The sequence below is a fragment of the Electrophorus electricus genome, chromosome 7, assembly GCF_013358815.1.
Source record: "Electrophorus electricus isolate fEleEle1 chromosome 7, fEleEle1.pri, whole genome shotgun sequence".
NCBI lineage: Eukaryota > Metazoa > Chordata > Actinopteri > Gymnotiformes > Gymnotidae > Electrophorus > Electrophorus electricus.
The window spans coordinates 22737847-22756592 of record NC_049541.1 but is presented as its reverse complement, the minus strand read 5'-3'; the positions used below and the strand labels follow the sequence as shown (position 1 = coordinate 22756592).

The 18746-nt window shown below is 39.0% G+C and overlaps 1 protein-coding gene across 1 annotated transcript in view; it reads right to left on the bottom strand.

Moving 5' to 3' along the window:
• Positions 1–18746, bottom strand: part of znf407 (zinc finger protein 407) — an 81665-nt gene that overhangs the window by 19445 nt on the left and 43474 nt on the right. The window contains exons 5-8 of the mRNA XM_035528654.1: positions 11518–11684; positions 9451–9534; positions 9194–9314; positions 5073–5251 (exon numbers count right to left, since the gene is read on the bottom strand). Of these exons, the coding sequence (XP_035384547.1) occupies positions 5073–5251; positions 9194–9314; positions 9451–9534; positions 11518–11684 (551 nt within the window). The remainder of the gene's footprint in view (positions 1–5072; positions 5252–9193; positions 9315–9450; positions 9535–11517; positions 11685–18746) is intronic.

The window sequence follows — 18746 nt, the reverse complement described above, 5'->3', positions numbered from 1 at the left end:
CTCACTATTTCAAATCAGCCCTGTTCAGAATGACCAGTTTGAGTGCCTCTTCCTTTAAATGATCACCCCACCCATGAGAACCCTTGGAGGAACACTGTTGCCAGAGAAAAGAGCGGTGTAACCGTATATATTTCAAAAGGAGTCAGACCCCGTGTTTGCTCTGATGTCAGGTCTCTGCTCATTCTAGCAGTGACATACTCTGACAAAGATACCTACACACTGCAAAGCATGGCTGCTTGCCAAATTACAGATGGACGTGAAGCACATTTTCCCCTAGCATAATATGCTAATTGGAGTGGAACACAGCTGTAACTTTGTAACTTTTGTTAGCATTTTATTTATCTGTTGATAAAATTCATTCAATAAATAGGGTTAACATTATTGTGGATCCTGCAGCAAATAACAGAAGTAACTTACTAGAGTAATTTACTAGAAAATCACATGTAATATATTACCTCAGCTGTTAACTAATGATAAACAGCCAAAGAAGCATTCCTGGTCCATTTTATGTGAATTTAATAATGACATTAAAGCTGTGTTTGTCTGTACAGTTGAGTGTACAAGGAGAGTACTGAGCACACAGTCCTAAGGGGTTCCAGTGGGTCAACGGGTAGAAGGTTATGCTGCTCATCCTTACTACCGTGCGTCGGCCCATCAGGAAATTCAGGATCCAGATGCAGAAAGAGCTGCTGGGACCTAGATCCCTGTTGGAAACCTAGAGGTTAATGTTGAGCCTCGAGGGGATGATGGTGTTGAATGCTGAGCTATAGTCCACAAACAGCATTCTCAAATATGTGTGTCTCTTATCTAGATGGAAGAGAATGGTGTATAGTGTCAGGGCTATTGCATCATCAGTGGATCTGCACTTCCATTATACAAACTGCAGTTGGTCTAGGGTGGAAGCTCGTAAGGAGTATATGTAGTCTCTAACCAGCCTCTCAAAGCACACAATTTAGATCTTACACACTGGCTGTCTTTGGAACAGGGTCAATGATGGTCAGTTTGAAACAGGTTGGCACAGCTGAGTGGGAGAGGGAGAAGTTGAAAATGGGTGTAAACATTCTTGCTAGTTGCACAGTACCTGAGGAGATATCCAGGAATTCCATCATGATCTACATATGTCAGCCACGGAGATGAAGACTTTCCGAAAGCAAGGCATGGTTTACTTCGAAACAAGTGTAAAAAGCATTTAGTTGGTCTGGAACTGCAGTACTAGTGTTAAGTAAAGAACAAGTTTTTTTGCATTTCCATGGTTAACCCCTGGCACATGGTACTCATGTTTGTACGTGTTGAACAGTGATTCCACCTTAGTACTCACATTTAGCTTTTGTAGTCTTATAGATGGTATAGCTGGCTTTCCTATATTCCCCCATGTTCCCCAATTTAAACACAGCAGTGTGTATTTAGAGCTGTGTGAACTTCACACTGTACCAATAATCCATGCCTGATTTCATGTGCCACATGTGATATGCTGAAAGAACTTTCCCTGACATTAATGACATTAATCGAGGTGGCCTCAAGAATAGAGGTGGCCTCAAGGTACTCAATTTCTTTCTTGCTAATAGCCTCATGCAGTTTCCTGAGTGCCAGCTCCGTGTCATCCTGTGGGAGTATGTACCTGTCAATAACAAAGACCCCTGAAACCTCTCTCAGTAGCCATAGGCCTGCACAATATGATAAGATATTCTAGGTCCAGGGAGCAGAAAAATTCGGTGAAGTGAACATTTCTCTGTTTATCGAAAACATACACCATCCCCTTTGCTTTCCTGGAAAGGTCCCTTGTTCTGTCTGAATCTCCACTGACATCCAGGTCTCTGTGAGGCAGTTTATACAGCAGTCCCTTGTCTCTTGGGGCTTCATCAGAGAAAATAACTTTACCCCAGTCCTCTGCAGTCCCTATACTTCCTGCAGAATGTCAGTCTGTCCTTAATGTGTTTCTTGGAGAGAAGTGGCTTCTTTGCTGCCCTTCTTCACACCAAGCCATCCTCCAAAAGCCTTCGCCTCACTGTGTATGTAGATCCACTCACAGCTGAGTTCTGCCATTCTTGAGCAAGCTCTGCACTGGTGGTGATCCGATCCCGTAGCTGTATCCTCTTTAGGAGACGGTCCTGATGCTTGCTTGACTTTCTTGGGTGCCCTGAAGCCTTCTTCACTGCAATTGAATCTCTCCTTGAAGTTCTAGATGATTCGATGATTCGACATTTTTTCCCCTTGTTTCTATTATTGAATCTATCCCCTGTATATCCAAATGTTTTATGTTGTTTTAACAAATGTTTTCATTTTACATTCCCTGAATTTCAACAATGCAGCTAGGCCTGAAACGAGTACTCAGCAGTTATCTGATGGAGTAGTGGCAGCTCAGTGGTTAAGGTACTTGACTTGTAATTTATACTTGACATGTTGCTGGTTCAAGCCCCACTGCTGCCAAGTTGTGTTAAGGGCCCTTAACCCTCACGTTGTACTCAGTCATAACTGTAAGTTGCTTTGGATAAAAGCATCAGATAAATGTAAATGATGGTTTTGTCCAAAGTGACTTACAATTATGACTGACTACAACTTTGAGCAATTGAGGGTTAAGGGTCTTTGCTCAGGGGTCCAGCAGTGGAGACCTGAACCGACAACCTTCTGATTACTAATCAAGTACCTTAACCACTCAGATACCACTGAATGTAAGCAGCTTTTTTTTTTCACTAATGCTAGCTGGAGGCTTTGTTGGAGTTAATTTAACACTCTAGCTTTCTGATCTGTAATGTGAAATGTTCATGAAGACATTGATGGTGATGATAAGGATTACTGTAATTATTCTATCTTATTCTGCTTTGCTGATTAAGACTTGCAAATGAGGGGCTAAACACATTGGCTCACACAAACCTATAGGAGTTTTCAGTAGTGATTTGTATACATCTTATGTCCATGACTATTGGCTGTCAGATGACATTAGGCCATTGGATGGTGTTGGTGACTGTTGCTCATATTCAGTGCATTGAATTTCATGCCACTGCCACTAGTTGGCCCTCTTTAGTGCTATTTTGGCCAACTGTGCATGTTGAATCAGCATCAGTAGTCAGCTATGAGGGAGTTATCAGATTGACCAATCAGTCTAAAGGTATGATTTATTAAGATAATATAAACATAAACTGCATAAGTGTTTTTGGTGCATTGTGGCTTGATTTACCAAGGCAATGTGGTACGCTAATTTTTCTGCATGGAAAGTAATTCTGTTGTGCTATCTAGAGAACAGCTGTAACATTTGTCATTACCATAACACTGCATTACCACTGTATGCAATTTTATGGAAGGAAGGAGCTCTAGAACAGGTAGGAGTCACTCAAAACTCAGAATATGCATTATAAGAAGCCTCCAACTTCAGAAAGCAGTATTGTTATTGTTATCAAGTTCAACTTATATAGCACCTTTCACCCAAAGATACTTTACATTTTAGGAAAAAAAAGCCTAGGACGAGGAGAAATGTGCAGAGAAGTGAAAATTGTGAGGACAGCTTTGAAGGAAGAAAGAGTAGAACAGTCAAGAAGTCGTTGAGAGAGAGAGATCCATTGCTTTGTATCAGTGTCAATGAAAGACCTGCCACCTACTGTCGACAGTTGTGTACGAGGAATGGCACAACTGTGGCACAATTTCCGCTGCCTCAGAAGATCAATGGGAGCAGGAATGACAATAAGGGTGAAGGAGCTCAGTTAGGTAAGGAGGAGCGAGACCATGATGGGCCCTATAGGTTAACAGAAGGAGCTTGCATTCAGCCAATGTAGTGGATGAAGTATGGGAGTGATGTGTGCAGAACACTTTACAAAAGTGAGAACCCTGGCAGCAGAATTCTTAATATCCGGAAGTCGGTTTAGCAATTTGGCAGGAAGGCCATTAAAAAGGGGTCAATACATGAGAAAACAAAAGCATTTATCAGCAAATTGGCATCAGCATTACTGATCAGATGTTGAGAAAATGCTTAAAAAAAAAAAAAAACATTTTAGTGAGTAACAACGTGGTGTTCAAATTTAAGTGATGACTTGAAAATGATGCCAAGGTTTTTAATGACTGGCACTGGTGTGATAGGAATACCATCAACAGCAGTTTGATCTGCATTTGATTTCAGAAAGTTGATACCAAGCTAATGTTTTAAATAAGTAAGACATGTACTTGGAGACAGATGAAACCTAGATATCATCTGCATAACACTGATACCAAAGACCATAATTTCCACTGATCTGGAAAGATATACAAAACGAAAAGTATTAGTCCAAGGACAGAACCTTGAGGTACACCTTCTGCAACTGAGGAAATGGATAACTTGTGTGTGTCAATAGAAATTAGCTGTTGCCCATCAGAGATATAGGATCAACGAGTCAAGGGCTTCAGGTTCCTTTTTAGTTATTTTCTTTTGCGCAGGTACAGAATGTACGTGTGTGTCTTTCATCAGCTGTACTTTGCCAACCATGAAAATAGCAAACATTACTGCCATACCAACACATGCCTGCACCACCATCTTATGCCTTATTTCTGTGCTTTCACTATGACCACAAAAATAGAATCCTTAATGTTTTTATGAAATGCAACTATATACTATACTATAAGAAAAAATATATATAATAGATATACTGGGTTAATTATTTATATTATATTTTCATTGCAGGAATCGTTGCTTGATGCTAAAATCCTTTTAAACTAAGAAACCACTTACTGTGAAACCAAAATAGCACAGTTTTATATATATAATACACATCTATATGGGAAAAAAGTTTAAATGTACTATCTGGTCAGGAGTAAAGTTGGAGAATGTTTGAGAGAATTAGACATAGAAGCCATTCAAATTCTATGATTAATTCTGAGTTTTCTAAGATATGTAATTGTTTTAGATTCCACTTTGCTAATCACTCTTTAGTTTTGCTCTGGCTAGAGCCAAATGGTTGTACCAGCCTGCACTAAAACCTTGATAGACTGTGGTTGCAACTGTACTGCTCTATATGATCATTTGTTCTTTGGGCTGCTTATTTTCTTTTAGCCTGCTAGCACCAGTGCCACTACCTCAAGAAGAAAGAGGATGGGAGCAATCAACATACCTGCATGCAGGTAGGCCAGGTCAGGGTTTTCAATGTCTGGATGCATCTCTTTCAGATGATTGCGAAAATCCATGGGGGCATTGGTGGCATAGTCACACTTGGGGCAGTTGTACATCATCACACCCTCATGCTTTCCTGTGTGCAGGATGTGCTTCCGAATATTCTCTGCACAGTTTGACCTGAGAAAAAGTAAGATACAAACAGGAAATGTGTTTATAGATGTATTAAAAATGATGTAATAAAAACCTATGAATAATGAAAGAGAGAGAGACCAACTTTCTTATGCTTGGGGAAGGCTGAGACAGTGACCAGAGCAGACAAATACATCTTAGTTCCATATAGTTTTAAGGAAAATAATACGTTAAGCTGTCAATAAGCTACCGGATCCTATCTGTTTATACCAGTACTACTATTTTACATTTTTATGATATTATTACCTCTGCAGATGGAGTATATTTTTGTGATTTATTCATTTCTTTGTCATTCATGACCTTATATCATTATGCATTTTAATTGTTTAATTATAGGCCACTCTACATTTTTAATATACAAGTAACCATTTGAATATATTACTTTTTCCCCTCATGTCTCTGCAGTGCTTTGGTGAAATTGTATAGTGATAGTCATGAAAATAAAGATTACTAACTGAAATAAAATGAAATGAAGTACAGGAGACCTGATGTGTATAAACCAGATACCAGCTATATCTGTGTATATATTAAAAACAACCAAGGGGGAACTCAGAATACTAAGAAGAATAAAAATAACCCACAGTGTACATTTTTTATTGGAGAGTTCTGTTTATAGACAGTTTGGTTTTGTTTAAACACATATCAGCAGGTTCCAGTTCTTAAGGAAGCTCTGGGAAGTAGAAACGCCAAAGAGGCTGAGAAGCTTAACTGTGGGTAGCATGTTAAGACTCAGACTAACTGCAACTATTTTACTCTTTAAGACAAAATTAGCATTAAAGCTCAAGACACCACAATACACACTGACTGCTGTATTTCTCTAGACAATGTCTCTCTCTCTCTTTGGGCCTTGGCATCAGACATTATGTTTGTTTTTTTATTTTCACAGTAGTTGTGTTGGGGAGGAAGGAGTAGCACGCATGCTGCACATGTGGCTTACATTGAAAAGGGTTCACAATTAGGGAGTTTTCCCATCAAAGTCATGAATGTTACATGTTAAACTAAAATATCTATGTCCATGAAAATGCCAACTGTCAAAGTTTACCAAGTGGCAGCAATAACAAGTGTATTTTCATTTCACATTGGTTTTAAAGTATTTATAAATGTGGTTGCACCAGAAATGTCCTAAAATAGGCATGTCAATGAATCAAAGGTTGCAAACTCCATAAATACTGCACACCTAAAACTCTGCAAACATAAAGCAAGACAACTAGACAAGCCTAATTTTGCTGACTGCTATTGGTATATACCCAAAGCCCTGAGTCTTTTATCATTCTCATGCATATACATAGGCACACACAGACAAAGCCACTTGATTTTACTCCACTCTCACTTGATTTTACTCCTTCATTTTTCCAAAATAAACTTTTGGCATAACAGGGCCTAGCTTGTTTTCTATTTTAAACACCTTCTTAACCTCTAGCACTTCGCTGTATGTTTAAAACACAGTCTGAAATAGTTTCATCCAGTTCTAAAGAACAGAATATCAATCCAGAAAAAAAAACAAATCTCATTCTCAACCAGTTTTTGTTCCTCTCTAAATTTCTGGAAAAACTTGTGGTTGAACTGTGTAAAAACTGTACAGTCTATTTTAGGGCCTGTATAGTGTGTGTGTGTGTGTGTGTGTGTGTGTCTGTCTGTCTGTCTGTCTGTCTCTCTCTCTCTCTCTCTCTCTCTCTCTCTCTCTCTCTCCCCCCCTGTCTCTCTCTCTCCCCGTCTCTCTCTCTCTCTCTCTCTCTCTCTCTCTCTCTCTCTCTCTCTCTCTCACACACTCCCTCTCTCTGTCTTTCACAAACACAAACCATAAATGGTTTGTGTGTGTAAGTCTTAGGCTTAAAGTGAGTGTTATGGGTTAAGACCACTGTGTTGTCATCAAGACCATTAGAGCTGAGTCTACATCAAGACCAAGACTGGGTGTGAACGAGCTGAAGATTTCTTTCACAATATAAAATTTAAAAGAATGTAAAAAGTATTTATAGATCATTTTATACTTATTATAGGGTATATCAATGGTACTAATAAATAATATCATAGTTGAATGTAGTGTATGTAAAGTATAAGTATATAAATATAATTTATATATTATAGTTTTTGTCCAACTGTAAACTTTACCCCTAACTGTAAGAGTTATTCAGAAGTCAAAACAAATATAAACCAAATAAAAATGTTCATACATTTTTTTATATAAAATGATAATTATTTTTTTCAACCTGCTGAAATTGTAAATGTAGGAGCAAAGTTGCAGTGCTACAGCTTTCAAAGCAATATGCAATTGCAACAGTAATGAATATCATTTACTTGCAATTATAAGGTGCCCACTGGACACACACACACACACACACACACACACACACACACACACACACCCACACCTACCTCGTTCACAATCCCCAGTACTGATCACCTTCACCTTGTTTGTGTTTCTCCCTATTTAAAGCCCACAAACGCCTACCTCTGTGCGCTATACATCAAGCATTCTGACCTTTACTTTTTTAGTACATTTTTTTGCATGGTCAATGCTGTGCTGCGTTTTCTTTCTATTATGGTCAGTAAACTAACTCCATTGCAACACTTACTGTACATCTCACTCCCTCTGCCACCGTCACAGCTGGAGGTTGAGGGTAAAATTTGAAGCATTTGAACCAAACTAATTCTGCATATACCATACAATATATTTCAGTTATGGGTATTAAAAGGTTGTAATAGGTATTCGGATATTAGCTAACAGTTAGGGAGCTGTACTATCTAAGCAGACTAATTTGTCAGAAGCATGCTGTTTGGTGAATATAAATCCTGATGTATGACAAGCCTATAAAATTAGATTACACATATCTAGTGTTATCGTAATTATTCAACAGATATAGCTAGTTATAATAGCATCTGCTAAGCCTCATTATATTTTTAATTACATTTAATGCTACCTAGTTAATGTTATCCATCATTTAGTATTCTGAAAGGCTGCAGGGACCATTTTATTCTTTTTGATTATACTGTTGACATTTAACGGTATAAAAAATGTTCAGTGTCCAAGGACCTCAAACAGAGGTATGAATTCATCTTGTCTCCTTACTCAGTGTTTTGAGACAAGACTGATTCCATATGAGACCATAAATTTATGGCTTTATGTAATAATACTAATATGTAGTTTTGGATGCAGCTAGGGTTGATGCATTGCAATCTGGGAAAAAGCAGAATCTGACAAGTTGAGGAACTCTTCTATAACTGGAATATGGGTAAAAGGTAGGGATGGTATGATGGCCAGGAAAAACCATCACATTGCAAGTTAACAATTATGCTACAAATGAAAAAAACGTCCTGTAACTACACAAAACACACTTTATTTAAAATGACAATACGTGTTACATTTTGAAACATGGTGCAAATTCAGAACTTCAGAAAAGCTGCAAATCCAGTCACAACAGAAGTGTTGTTTTCAGGGGACATGGAAAGGGAATAGACATTTCTATATGGTCATTGGTATATGGTTCAGAATGAACAACTGGCCTATTCAGGCTTCTCATTCTTGGGCATGTTGCTGCTGCTAGGTTGTAAAGAATGTAGCCTTAAAGAACACCAATAAAATCCCATGTAACACAAATATATCCCATGTAACCAATATAACGATATAACAGTGCAAATCGCATTTTCATCAGCTACTCAGTAACTGCTGGTCTCATAGGAGTCCATCCCCTCTGCAAACACTTCCATTGTGTTGTGGCTGGATTTGCAACATTTCTGAAGCATTTTCTTTATTTCACCGCATTCTGGAATGTAGCGCATTAGATTTCATTCTGAGGAATATGTTTTGCGTAATTGTGTAATTTCCATTTGCAGCACGATGGGTCTTCACAGCCACCATAGAGTGGGGGTAAGGGGTTAGATATAAAATATTGTATAGATTTGTTATACATGTTAGGGATGTAGGGCTTTTACCTGTAGTCACACCAGGGACAGCGGTAGGGCTTCTCACCCGTGTGTACACGCTTGTGACGGGTCAAGTGAGATTGCGTGGTGGAGGCAAAACTGCACAGCTGGCACCGGAATGGCCGCTCACCTGCATAAGAGCCAGCAGATACGGTCTAAAATACACACACACATGCATGTACATATGCAAAAAGATAGACAAACATGTATGCACACACAAATGACCACATACATGCATGTGTGAATGTGTGTATATATGTCTGTACCTGTGTGTTGCCGACGATGTTTAGTGAGAGCATGACGAGTCCCACCAGCAAAGCCACAGAGATCACACAAGAAAGATTTTTCTCCTGCCAGAGTACAACATGTACATGTGAGGTCTCACACTTAATAAATCCAAATGCACACACAGGAATTTCTGGTATGCTTGATTTACTTTATTTATTTATTTATTTATATTAAATATAAAAAGGCTAATTAAACATAATTATACACTTCTCAGAGCCATGAAAATTAGCTTTAATATCAATGGGATGAGTTTGATATGACATCATTTCTACTGTGAGTGCTACAGATACATCACACTCTGCACATCTGTGTCCTTCATTAAGGACAATAGTCATTTTACCCTTCTCTCGCCACTCTCTTTAAAGAGATAAAAAAAGGTATATGTGTAGGAGTCACTGCTCAAATCTGTAAAGTTGTTTTATGACAGTAAAGGTTGCAATTGGTGCTACAGAAATATATTTGACTTTGACCAACTCAAAACATCTACAAACATCACCAATTTAACACTGATCACTAATCCAAACCCCAACTCTAAATCTAATCCTAATTCCAAAAACACCAATCCTAAAACCATAAGACAAACTAGAGCATCACAAGACCTTGTCACATTACTGTGTAGAAGACACCACCATAAAGAAATTAAAAACATCATACTGTAAAACATACTGTAGTCCAACTGACCTCAAGAGGAACCTGCAGAAATAAACTCTAAACAAGCTGTTTTGATAGGAAACACCAGGCTAATGAGACCTGGCCTTACATATACACACACACACACACACACTGTGAAGGTCTAAATAAATAAATAAGAGAGCAGAAAAAGTTTGTGATTTGCCACTGAAAATGATGCATTAATAATTAAATAAAAAAGAAAAATAAGAAGCTGACTCCATTTAAAATTTGTGCTTCTTTTATTTTACTGAAATCATGCTTCTAAGCATTTGAGGACATAGTGAATGTCTATAAGCTTTTGCAAGCTTAAGTGTATTAAATGTATAGAATGCAGTGTGTGTGTGTGTGTGTGTGTGTGTGTGTGTGTGTGTGTGTGTGTGTGTGTGTGGTGTGACAGAGAGAGAGACACGGGGGTGGGGGGGTGTTTGAATAAAGTCAGATGAGTATGCAAGAAGCTCTAATGACCTCCCGCATTAGTTATGTTTTAGCACAAGTGGGTGGGAATTTTACCGCTTAATTTTTGACACTATATTGATGTTTTGTCATTTTGGGTCTCATTTTTCAAATTAATTTGATAATATATGAAGATTTATCTGCATATCACCAGATTAAGCAACAAACTGAAGTAATGTGGAAATCAATTGTGTTCCTAATTGAAAACCTTATGGGGCAGATCTGGATAGGTTAGGTGGGAGGGACTATGTTTGATTTATTTAGAAGAGCTAGCTATTTATCTGCAGCCAGTAACAACCTACTGTCTCCAGTTCAGTAAAACATATACATTAATTCTATACCAATCCATACACAGCAACTTGTAATACTTCAGTCAGTCTGTTTCTGAAACAAGCAAGCACACACAGTTTTTTCTTTTGGAACTTCAGTATATGAAGTCATACGTGACATACGTATTATATTTATATAAATATCTGTATGAATAAGAATTTTTTACTATACATTTATTTTAATTTATGTTAACTCCATCACAATTTATTTTAACTCTATAACAAAAATGAAATATTTTGTCCTTTCAGGGAATGAAATTGCTCTTTCAGTTTAAAAAAAACATTCAATATGTCCTTTATATAAAAAACAAAACAAAACAAAACAACCCCCCCACCACCACCACCACTTTACCCTTTTCAGGACCAGCAGTCCTGACCATTTTTTTTTCTGTGCTTTTCCTATATAGTCACACTTTTTTTCTAAAACGCATACACACACAGACAGACACACACGTGTGAGATACTCCTACTTTCCCCCCTAATATAACAAAAGAAAGATTTTTTATTATTATTTATTAAACTGGTACAGCTGTTTTATGGCAATGTCTATCTCTCAGTCTGGCTTCAACTGTAAGTGTTTTTTTCCATCACCTGTGTGAGTTCTGTAGTGGTCCTTCATGGCTGACAATGTGAGGAATGCGTAGTGGCAGGAAGGCCAGGTGCACTTGTATGGCTTGTCTCCAGTGTGCAGCTTCATATGGTTGTTCAGAGCCCATCTCTCACTGAAGCTCCGGTCACAAATCTCACACTCATACTTCCTACAGGGCACAGAGACATGGGTCTGTTAAGCACGCAAAAGCAGGTAACAATAATTAAGGATCATGGAAAACACACACACACAGTCATTATAAGTGGCCTTTTTTTTGTCCAGTCCTACTACAGCTACCATTTACAACAATCTCTATGTCAATTACTGCAGAGCCACTGAAGAAATTATGATTCTGTTTTCCAAGCCCCAAACACTCAATCCTTACTCTGCTTAAAGGCTGGGCCCTACGCGAAGCGCTAATGGTTTGGCATAGGATATTTGACATCTTATACTGCATATAATTGGAATTACTCAGGCGATGTTTTACAAATTATTAAAGATGTGTCTATGATGCTAATTTATAGTTAAATTAAACATTCCACAAAGTTTCCATTCAAAATACAACAGAAATATGATACAACACTACCCAAACCAACCAAACAGGCTCATCAGTTTCAGCTGAGAATATTTTGGGCTTGGTCCTAAGTTTGAATTGGGTGTCACAGACTCACAGCCTTCTGTGCTACTCTACTTCTATGCTACTATGCTGTAATTATGAAGATCACACACCACATAAACCTCACCCATGGGTGGTGACAAAATGGTGGATTTTTATGCTTTTAATCTAGATGAAAATTAAACTTTATATAGTGAAAGAAATGCAGAATTTACTGCAAAATATTTTTCATTTACTAAGTTACTCATAGGACACACATTGTATTTGTATACTTTGTTCTGAGAAAATCTTAAGATTAAGAAAACACAGATTTAGGCTCCCTGGGTCTTTAACCAATTGAGAAGCAGAAGTGAAACAGGAAACACAACATTCTTCATTTTAATTGCCCATAACAGTACTATTTCACTACCAAATGGGATGACAGAAGTCAAATTAAAATACAAAATTATATTTTTCCTTTGATTAAGATGAAAAATCTAATTGGCTTTTATTCACTTTTAAAAATAGCATGTATAACATGATGTATGTAACGTTGAGCAGTAAGGAGGCTGACGCAAATGCGGAGAAGAGCGAGATTTATTAGGGGCAAATCCAAATTCATGGTCGTTAGGGTAGTCCAGGGTCACAGAGCCAATACATAGAGTACGGGGGTACATGATAAACAAACAGACGAAAGCAAATGGGAAGCAAGCTATAACAGATGCTAGGAAGAACTCGGCTAACAGGCACGAAGGCTAGGAGAAACACAAACGCATGGAGTACAAACTTACAGGCAGATACAGGCTTTCAGATATTCAGACATTCATTCAAACAATGAACAGCCAAGACAAAGGGAACAAGACAGGGTTTAAATACAAGAACTTAACAAGACTAAAAACGAGGAACAAGTGAAAGTAATGATGGGCGTGGAAAACCAAATGAGGGGTGGAGAAAAAGAAACTAAGGAATGGAACCAAAACACACGAGACTGGGAAACCATGGAACATGGAAGCTGGGAGGGACTAACCATGAAAATGTTATTTCTAAAATCTGTTTTTGTTTGAAGGATTCAGATCTGTTCTCTGACATCAGAGAAAAACGTATCAACAGCTCAGGCATTCAAAAAATAGGACTAAAAGGTTCGCTTACTACATCCCTCTTATTCAAATATTAAATCGCTTAATAATATAATAAGAATAATTGAAGAATTCAGTGTGACAGTCTTGTGAAACAAATTCAGATTATTTTGTTGTCATAAATGATGGTCAAAACTTTGTCAAAACAGATCTTCACTGACAATACAAGATGCCTGACGCTAATTCTATACCAGGATGCTTTTGAAATTGTCAATCCCTTTGGTTCTGCTAAGAAAAAACACAAAGTTGTTGCTGAATTTTTCTGTGGCATATTTACCTGCTCATGTGTGGTTCAGTGCTGATCACATATCCCTTATCTTACTGAGTGGAGAGAATGACTTAAAACAATTTGGAAGTGCTAAGGTTTTCTCAGATATGTTTGTGTATTTATAAGATCTGGAGGAAAATGCAATAACTATAGGTGATGAAATGGTCAAAAGGGCTCCAAGTTGTATTGCTTGTGACAGTTTGGGTTCACACAGCATTGGTGGGGTTACTGAAAACGTAATCCATTCTCTTACAGGTATTGTGAAACCATGCAAAGTGAATTTCAGAGTAATGAACCAAATGCATGTCCACAGTGCATCCCTGAAAGTTACAATACTGCTCTTGATGATCTAAAAGCTGAAGACAGTCATCAAAGGCATAAAGGAAAACTCTGTCTTAAATGTTCTGAAATCTTTTTCTATTTCATTAAGAAAAAGAAATTACTTAAATATTCACTTTTGAACTGGTACATCAAGTACAAAGGATTTTGCTTATTTCTGTTCATATTTTTATGCTGTCTGGTGTCAACCAGAGGAGGAAGGGTTCCCATTTTTGGGTCTTGGTCAGTCTTGAGGGTTCTTCATCACAGTTTTAGTTTTTCCACACCACTGTAACTTGCTTGCTTACTGGGGGCTTAGACTTGGACATTTATAACACCACTTCTTGAAATGTGGCCCTGTGAGTAACTTTGAGTCAACTTTGCAAAATGAGCTACATGTCTTATAATGAGGCCTTTACACTTAACCAATGTTTGTTTGAGGTCTTTAACTCTCAACTGCTCAAGATGTGTTCAGCAATAATTGTAAGTTACTTTGGATAAAAGCGCCAGCTAAATTCCCTACCTTTTTCATAATTTAGCAGATGCCAGAGTGAATTGACATATATCTACCAGAGGTCTGGGAGCTTGAGAGTCCTGCGTAGTACCTTAGCTGAACTGCACACTTCTGGTCTGAGATCTCAGATGTTGTTCCTGGTGTCGGTTGGAGCCACTCTCCCAGTTTGGGTGTTACAGCCCCTAGTACTCCAATTACCATGGGAACTACAGTTGCTCTGACCCTGCAAAACTTTCCTAGCTCTTCCCTCTGCCCTTGGTATTTCTGAAGCTTTTTGTGTTCATTTTTCCTGATGTTGCTATCACTCAGAATTGCCACATCTAGCACTACAGCCTTCTTCTTCTGTTAGTCCACCACTACTATCTCCAGTTGGTTAGCCATTACTATCTTGTCTGCCTGTATCTGGAAGTCCCACAGGATCTTAGCACAGTCATTTTCCACCACCTTTGGGGATTTATAGTGTACTCAGAACAGATATTTCTGTACACCATGCCAGAGACTTGGTTATGGAATTCCATGTATGCCCTGCCTGCTGGCACATCGTATCCTGCTGTTACGTGATGGATTATCTCAGGGGCATCTTTGCACAGCCTGCATCTGGGGTCCTGCCTAGTGTGGTAGATCCCAGCCTCTACTGATCTTGTGTTTAGCACTTGTTCCTGTGCTGTCATGATTACTGCCTCTGTGCTATCAATTCAGCCTTTTCCAGCCATTGGTAGGATTTCTCCATATCAGCCACTTCCACTATCTGCTGGTGGCACATATTGTGTAGGGATTTTTCCTTCCATCATGGTTCCTGTTCCTCCTCATTTCCATCCTCTGGTTTCTGCTGTCTGAGCTGCTCACTAAGCACTTTGTCACTTGGAGCCATTATCCTGTTATATTCCTGGATCTTGGATGTTTCATCCTAGATAGTGGCTCTGATACTCACTAGTCCACATCCCCCATCTTTCCACTTAGCATACAGTCTCAGAGTGCTGGATTTGAGATGAAACTCTCCATGCATTGTGAGGTTTTTCCTTGTCTTGTAGTCAGTGGCTTCTATCTCCTCCTTAGGCCAGTTTATTATGCTAGCAGAGTACCCGATGCCTAGCAGGGCATAGTTATTGATATCTTGGATCTTGTTTTTCCCCATTCAGCTAACTTCTGAGGACTTGCCCCCATTCTTTGTAAGTATTTGGCTGTAGCTTTCCTTGTGGCCTCTTCATAATTTCCATTTACCTGTGGGATTCGAAGATAATTGTAGCTAGCCTCAACATCTATTATATTACCTTCTGGTAGTGTGATCCCCTCTGTTGTGTCCACCTTCTCTCTCCTTGTACCCACATGAACACACTTATCCCTTTCGAATTTAGATGTCATTGCTGTACATCCTGGTGAGATAAATTAGGGAGTCGATGTCTCATTCACTTCTGGCATACAGCTTGAGGTCATCCATGTACAGGAGGTGGCTGATGGTTGATGCATTCTAGAGCTGGTATTCATAGCCACTATTGCTGATGATCTCACTGAGGGGGTTCAGGCCTATGCAGAACAGCAGAGGGGACAGGGTAGCTCCTTGGTCTTTCACAGCTCAACTAAGTCTATGATGAAGGCTCTTAGAGTCCTGTTGATGTTATACAGCCTCAAGCATTCCAGGAACCATGTGTGGGGCATTGAATCATAGGCTTTCTTGTAATCAATCCAGGTGGTGCACAGGTTGGTCTGTCTGGACTTACAGTCTCAAGTGACTGTTTTATCCACAAGCAGCTGGTGCTTGGCTGTTCTGGTGTTTTTGCCAGTGCCTTTCTGGGCCCCACTCATGTACTGAGGTAGGTGGATGCAATTTCCCCTTTCTTTGGGGTCCTTCAGGATCAATATATACAGAGAGAGAGAGAGAGAGATTGAAGATCATGGCTAAGATGGACACTACCAAGGCACAGCAGACTACCAAGACCAAGTCACAAGTGAAGTACATGAAATGCTGCTGGAAGATGTGAATACAGAACTACAGACAATCACTACTGTGACCATCACTGAGACCAACCAGCTGATATATGCCACAGCAACATTGCTTCACTACAAGATGAACACCGTCAAGGAGCAGTATCCTCCATGGAGAAGGAGATTGGAGGCCAAGATAAGCGCAACATGGAAAGAATTCAGCCAGCTAAATGCAGAAAGGTGTGATGAAGGTATCTCAGAAGTACAACAAGCTGTCTATACCTGAGGCATTGGAGACTGCAAAGCAAAGATTAACAACTCTGTCTGCCCACCTGAAGAGGTACACAAGAGAAGTAGAAGGATCCAGTAGCCACTGCACTAGCAGATATCCAAGAAAGGATCTCAAGTATGAAGAACTGTACAGGCCCAGGCCCTACCATGGTCCATGCCTACTGGCTGAAGAAGCTGACTGCACTCCATGAGTACCAGGCAGCACGAATGAACCATCTGCAAATAGACAGAGCCCACCCTGAATGGTTAACTGATCCTGAAGGACCCCCAGAAAGTGTCAGTTCCATCCAACTACTTTTTGATCCTTCCCCCTCTTCTTAGGTGTCATAAATCCACAGATTGGACTGCAGGAACCACTTACCAGCCCGGTTATACCTCATGTTGGAAACAATTCCTTCCTTATTCAACTGACATGTAGTTGAAGTTGCAACGATTGTGGGAAGTAGTAACAAAGATAACAGCTTTGGAGCCCAAGGGGCTCGATTCCTTTGATGAAGAAGAATATGAAAAATAAAAGATCTTTGGCTAAGTTAATGTTATTTTACAATATCGCTACAATAGTAGACTTAGATGGCTATGGCCACATTTAGGCTCTCTAGCTAAATACTGCTTCTGTGCAAAATTTGTGAAATTGATTTCTAATAGAACAGTCATGACTTTTGTTTGTCCATTAGTAAATGTAAAGTCAGTATAAATATTCTGTAAGACTATATCTATGTGTACACCAAGACATAACCTGCTTAATTTGAGAGTTGTTACTGGTGATGGATAAGAGTCCAAATATAACTTCTTAAGTCTTCTTGGTGTTGATGTGTAGCAGAGGCTGAGTGCACCATCCACACTCAAGTCCTGCAGGCAGTAAACGTGTGCCCCAACAACTGGGCCAAAAAAACATCTTTCTGGCACAGCAGCCAGAGCACCCATTTTATCTTACTAAGTGACATCACACTGCCTTCACCTTCAGGAAGCACACTTCTGCACTTCACATATACCATGTGGTCCACATGCATTAATCCTTCATCTAGCATCACACCCATGTCCCTCACCAAGGGTATACACTGGGCTTTGCATCATCTCCTCATAATGGGGGATTCCTTAACCAAGGGTAAACACCCAATGGCTTCACAGTTCTGACACCATTTGTAGCAAAGTCTGAAGACAGCAACCACACTCTTGAACCCAGGTCTTGCAGGCAGTAAACATGTGCCCTGATCACTGAACCAAAGAGCCATTTCTCTGGCATAGAATCACTTGTTTCATCTGTATGATTAACCATGAAGAGAACTAAACACATTGCTGGTGTCTGCTGTATCAAGGTTTCTAAGTGTAATAAATTGAGCGTAATAAATTAAGCACTCTAAGTGCATTAAGATTCCGTGTATAAATAGTTAAACCAATAGTGTCACCATGCTATAAAAGCACGATGAAAAATCTGTCCAGTCCTCAAGGAACAAGGTCTATTAAGTAGTAGTGCTCTACAAACTTGATTACCATTGAGTAACATTATATATATATATATATATATATATATATATATATATATATATATATATATATATATATACACATATGCCTGCACATCTTGAGAAGGCAGGGTCCAGGATGCCAGCACCCCTCTTGCACCCCCTTCGAAATGGTACAGGCTGAGGTTAATCCTTCAACAATCATTCAAAGTTGACATGCATGTTTACATTTTTATGACATGGTTAAATGAGTGCTGAATATGAGTTACAAACTCACACTTCTACCCATACATCAGTATATCAACAATTCTGTACACACTCTCATTTGCCAAATTCCCATTTGATATTAAATGTCATAGCAAAGAAATGAATAAATGTATGTGTATCATGCTACTAAGTTATGTCTGCACCAACTGGCTGAAGACACAAAAATCAGTAGATATTTACTGACAGAAGATAAAAATGCTTTCATGACTAGTCACAAAAATGACAGTAAAGTCATAACAGACCCTCATCACTCCCTCACCTCCTTCAACATGCCCATCACAATACCCATCCCAACACCCATGGATCCCCCCAATACAGGCCCCACTAACACAAACACTCCTGTGACAAAAACAGAACACACATCAAAAATGCCACATGGAAAAAAAGATAAAAACCTACTAAGGCCATTACTACTGTCTCTCCAGATCATAAACTTACAAACTGAAACTTAGCCAA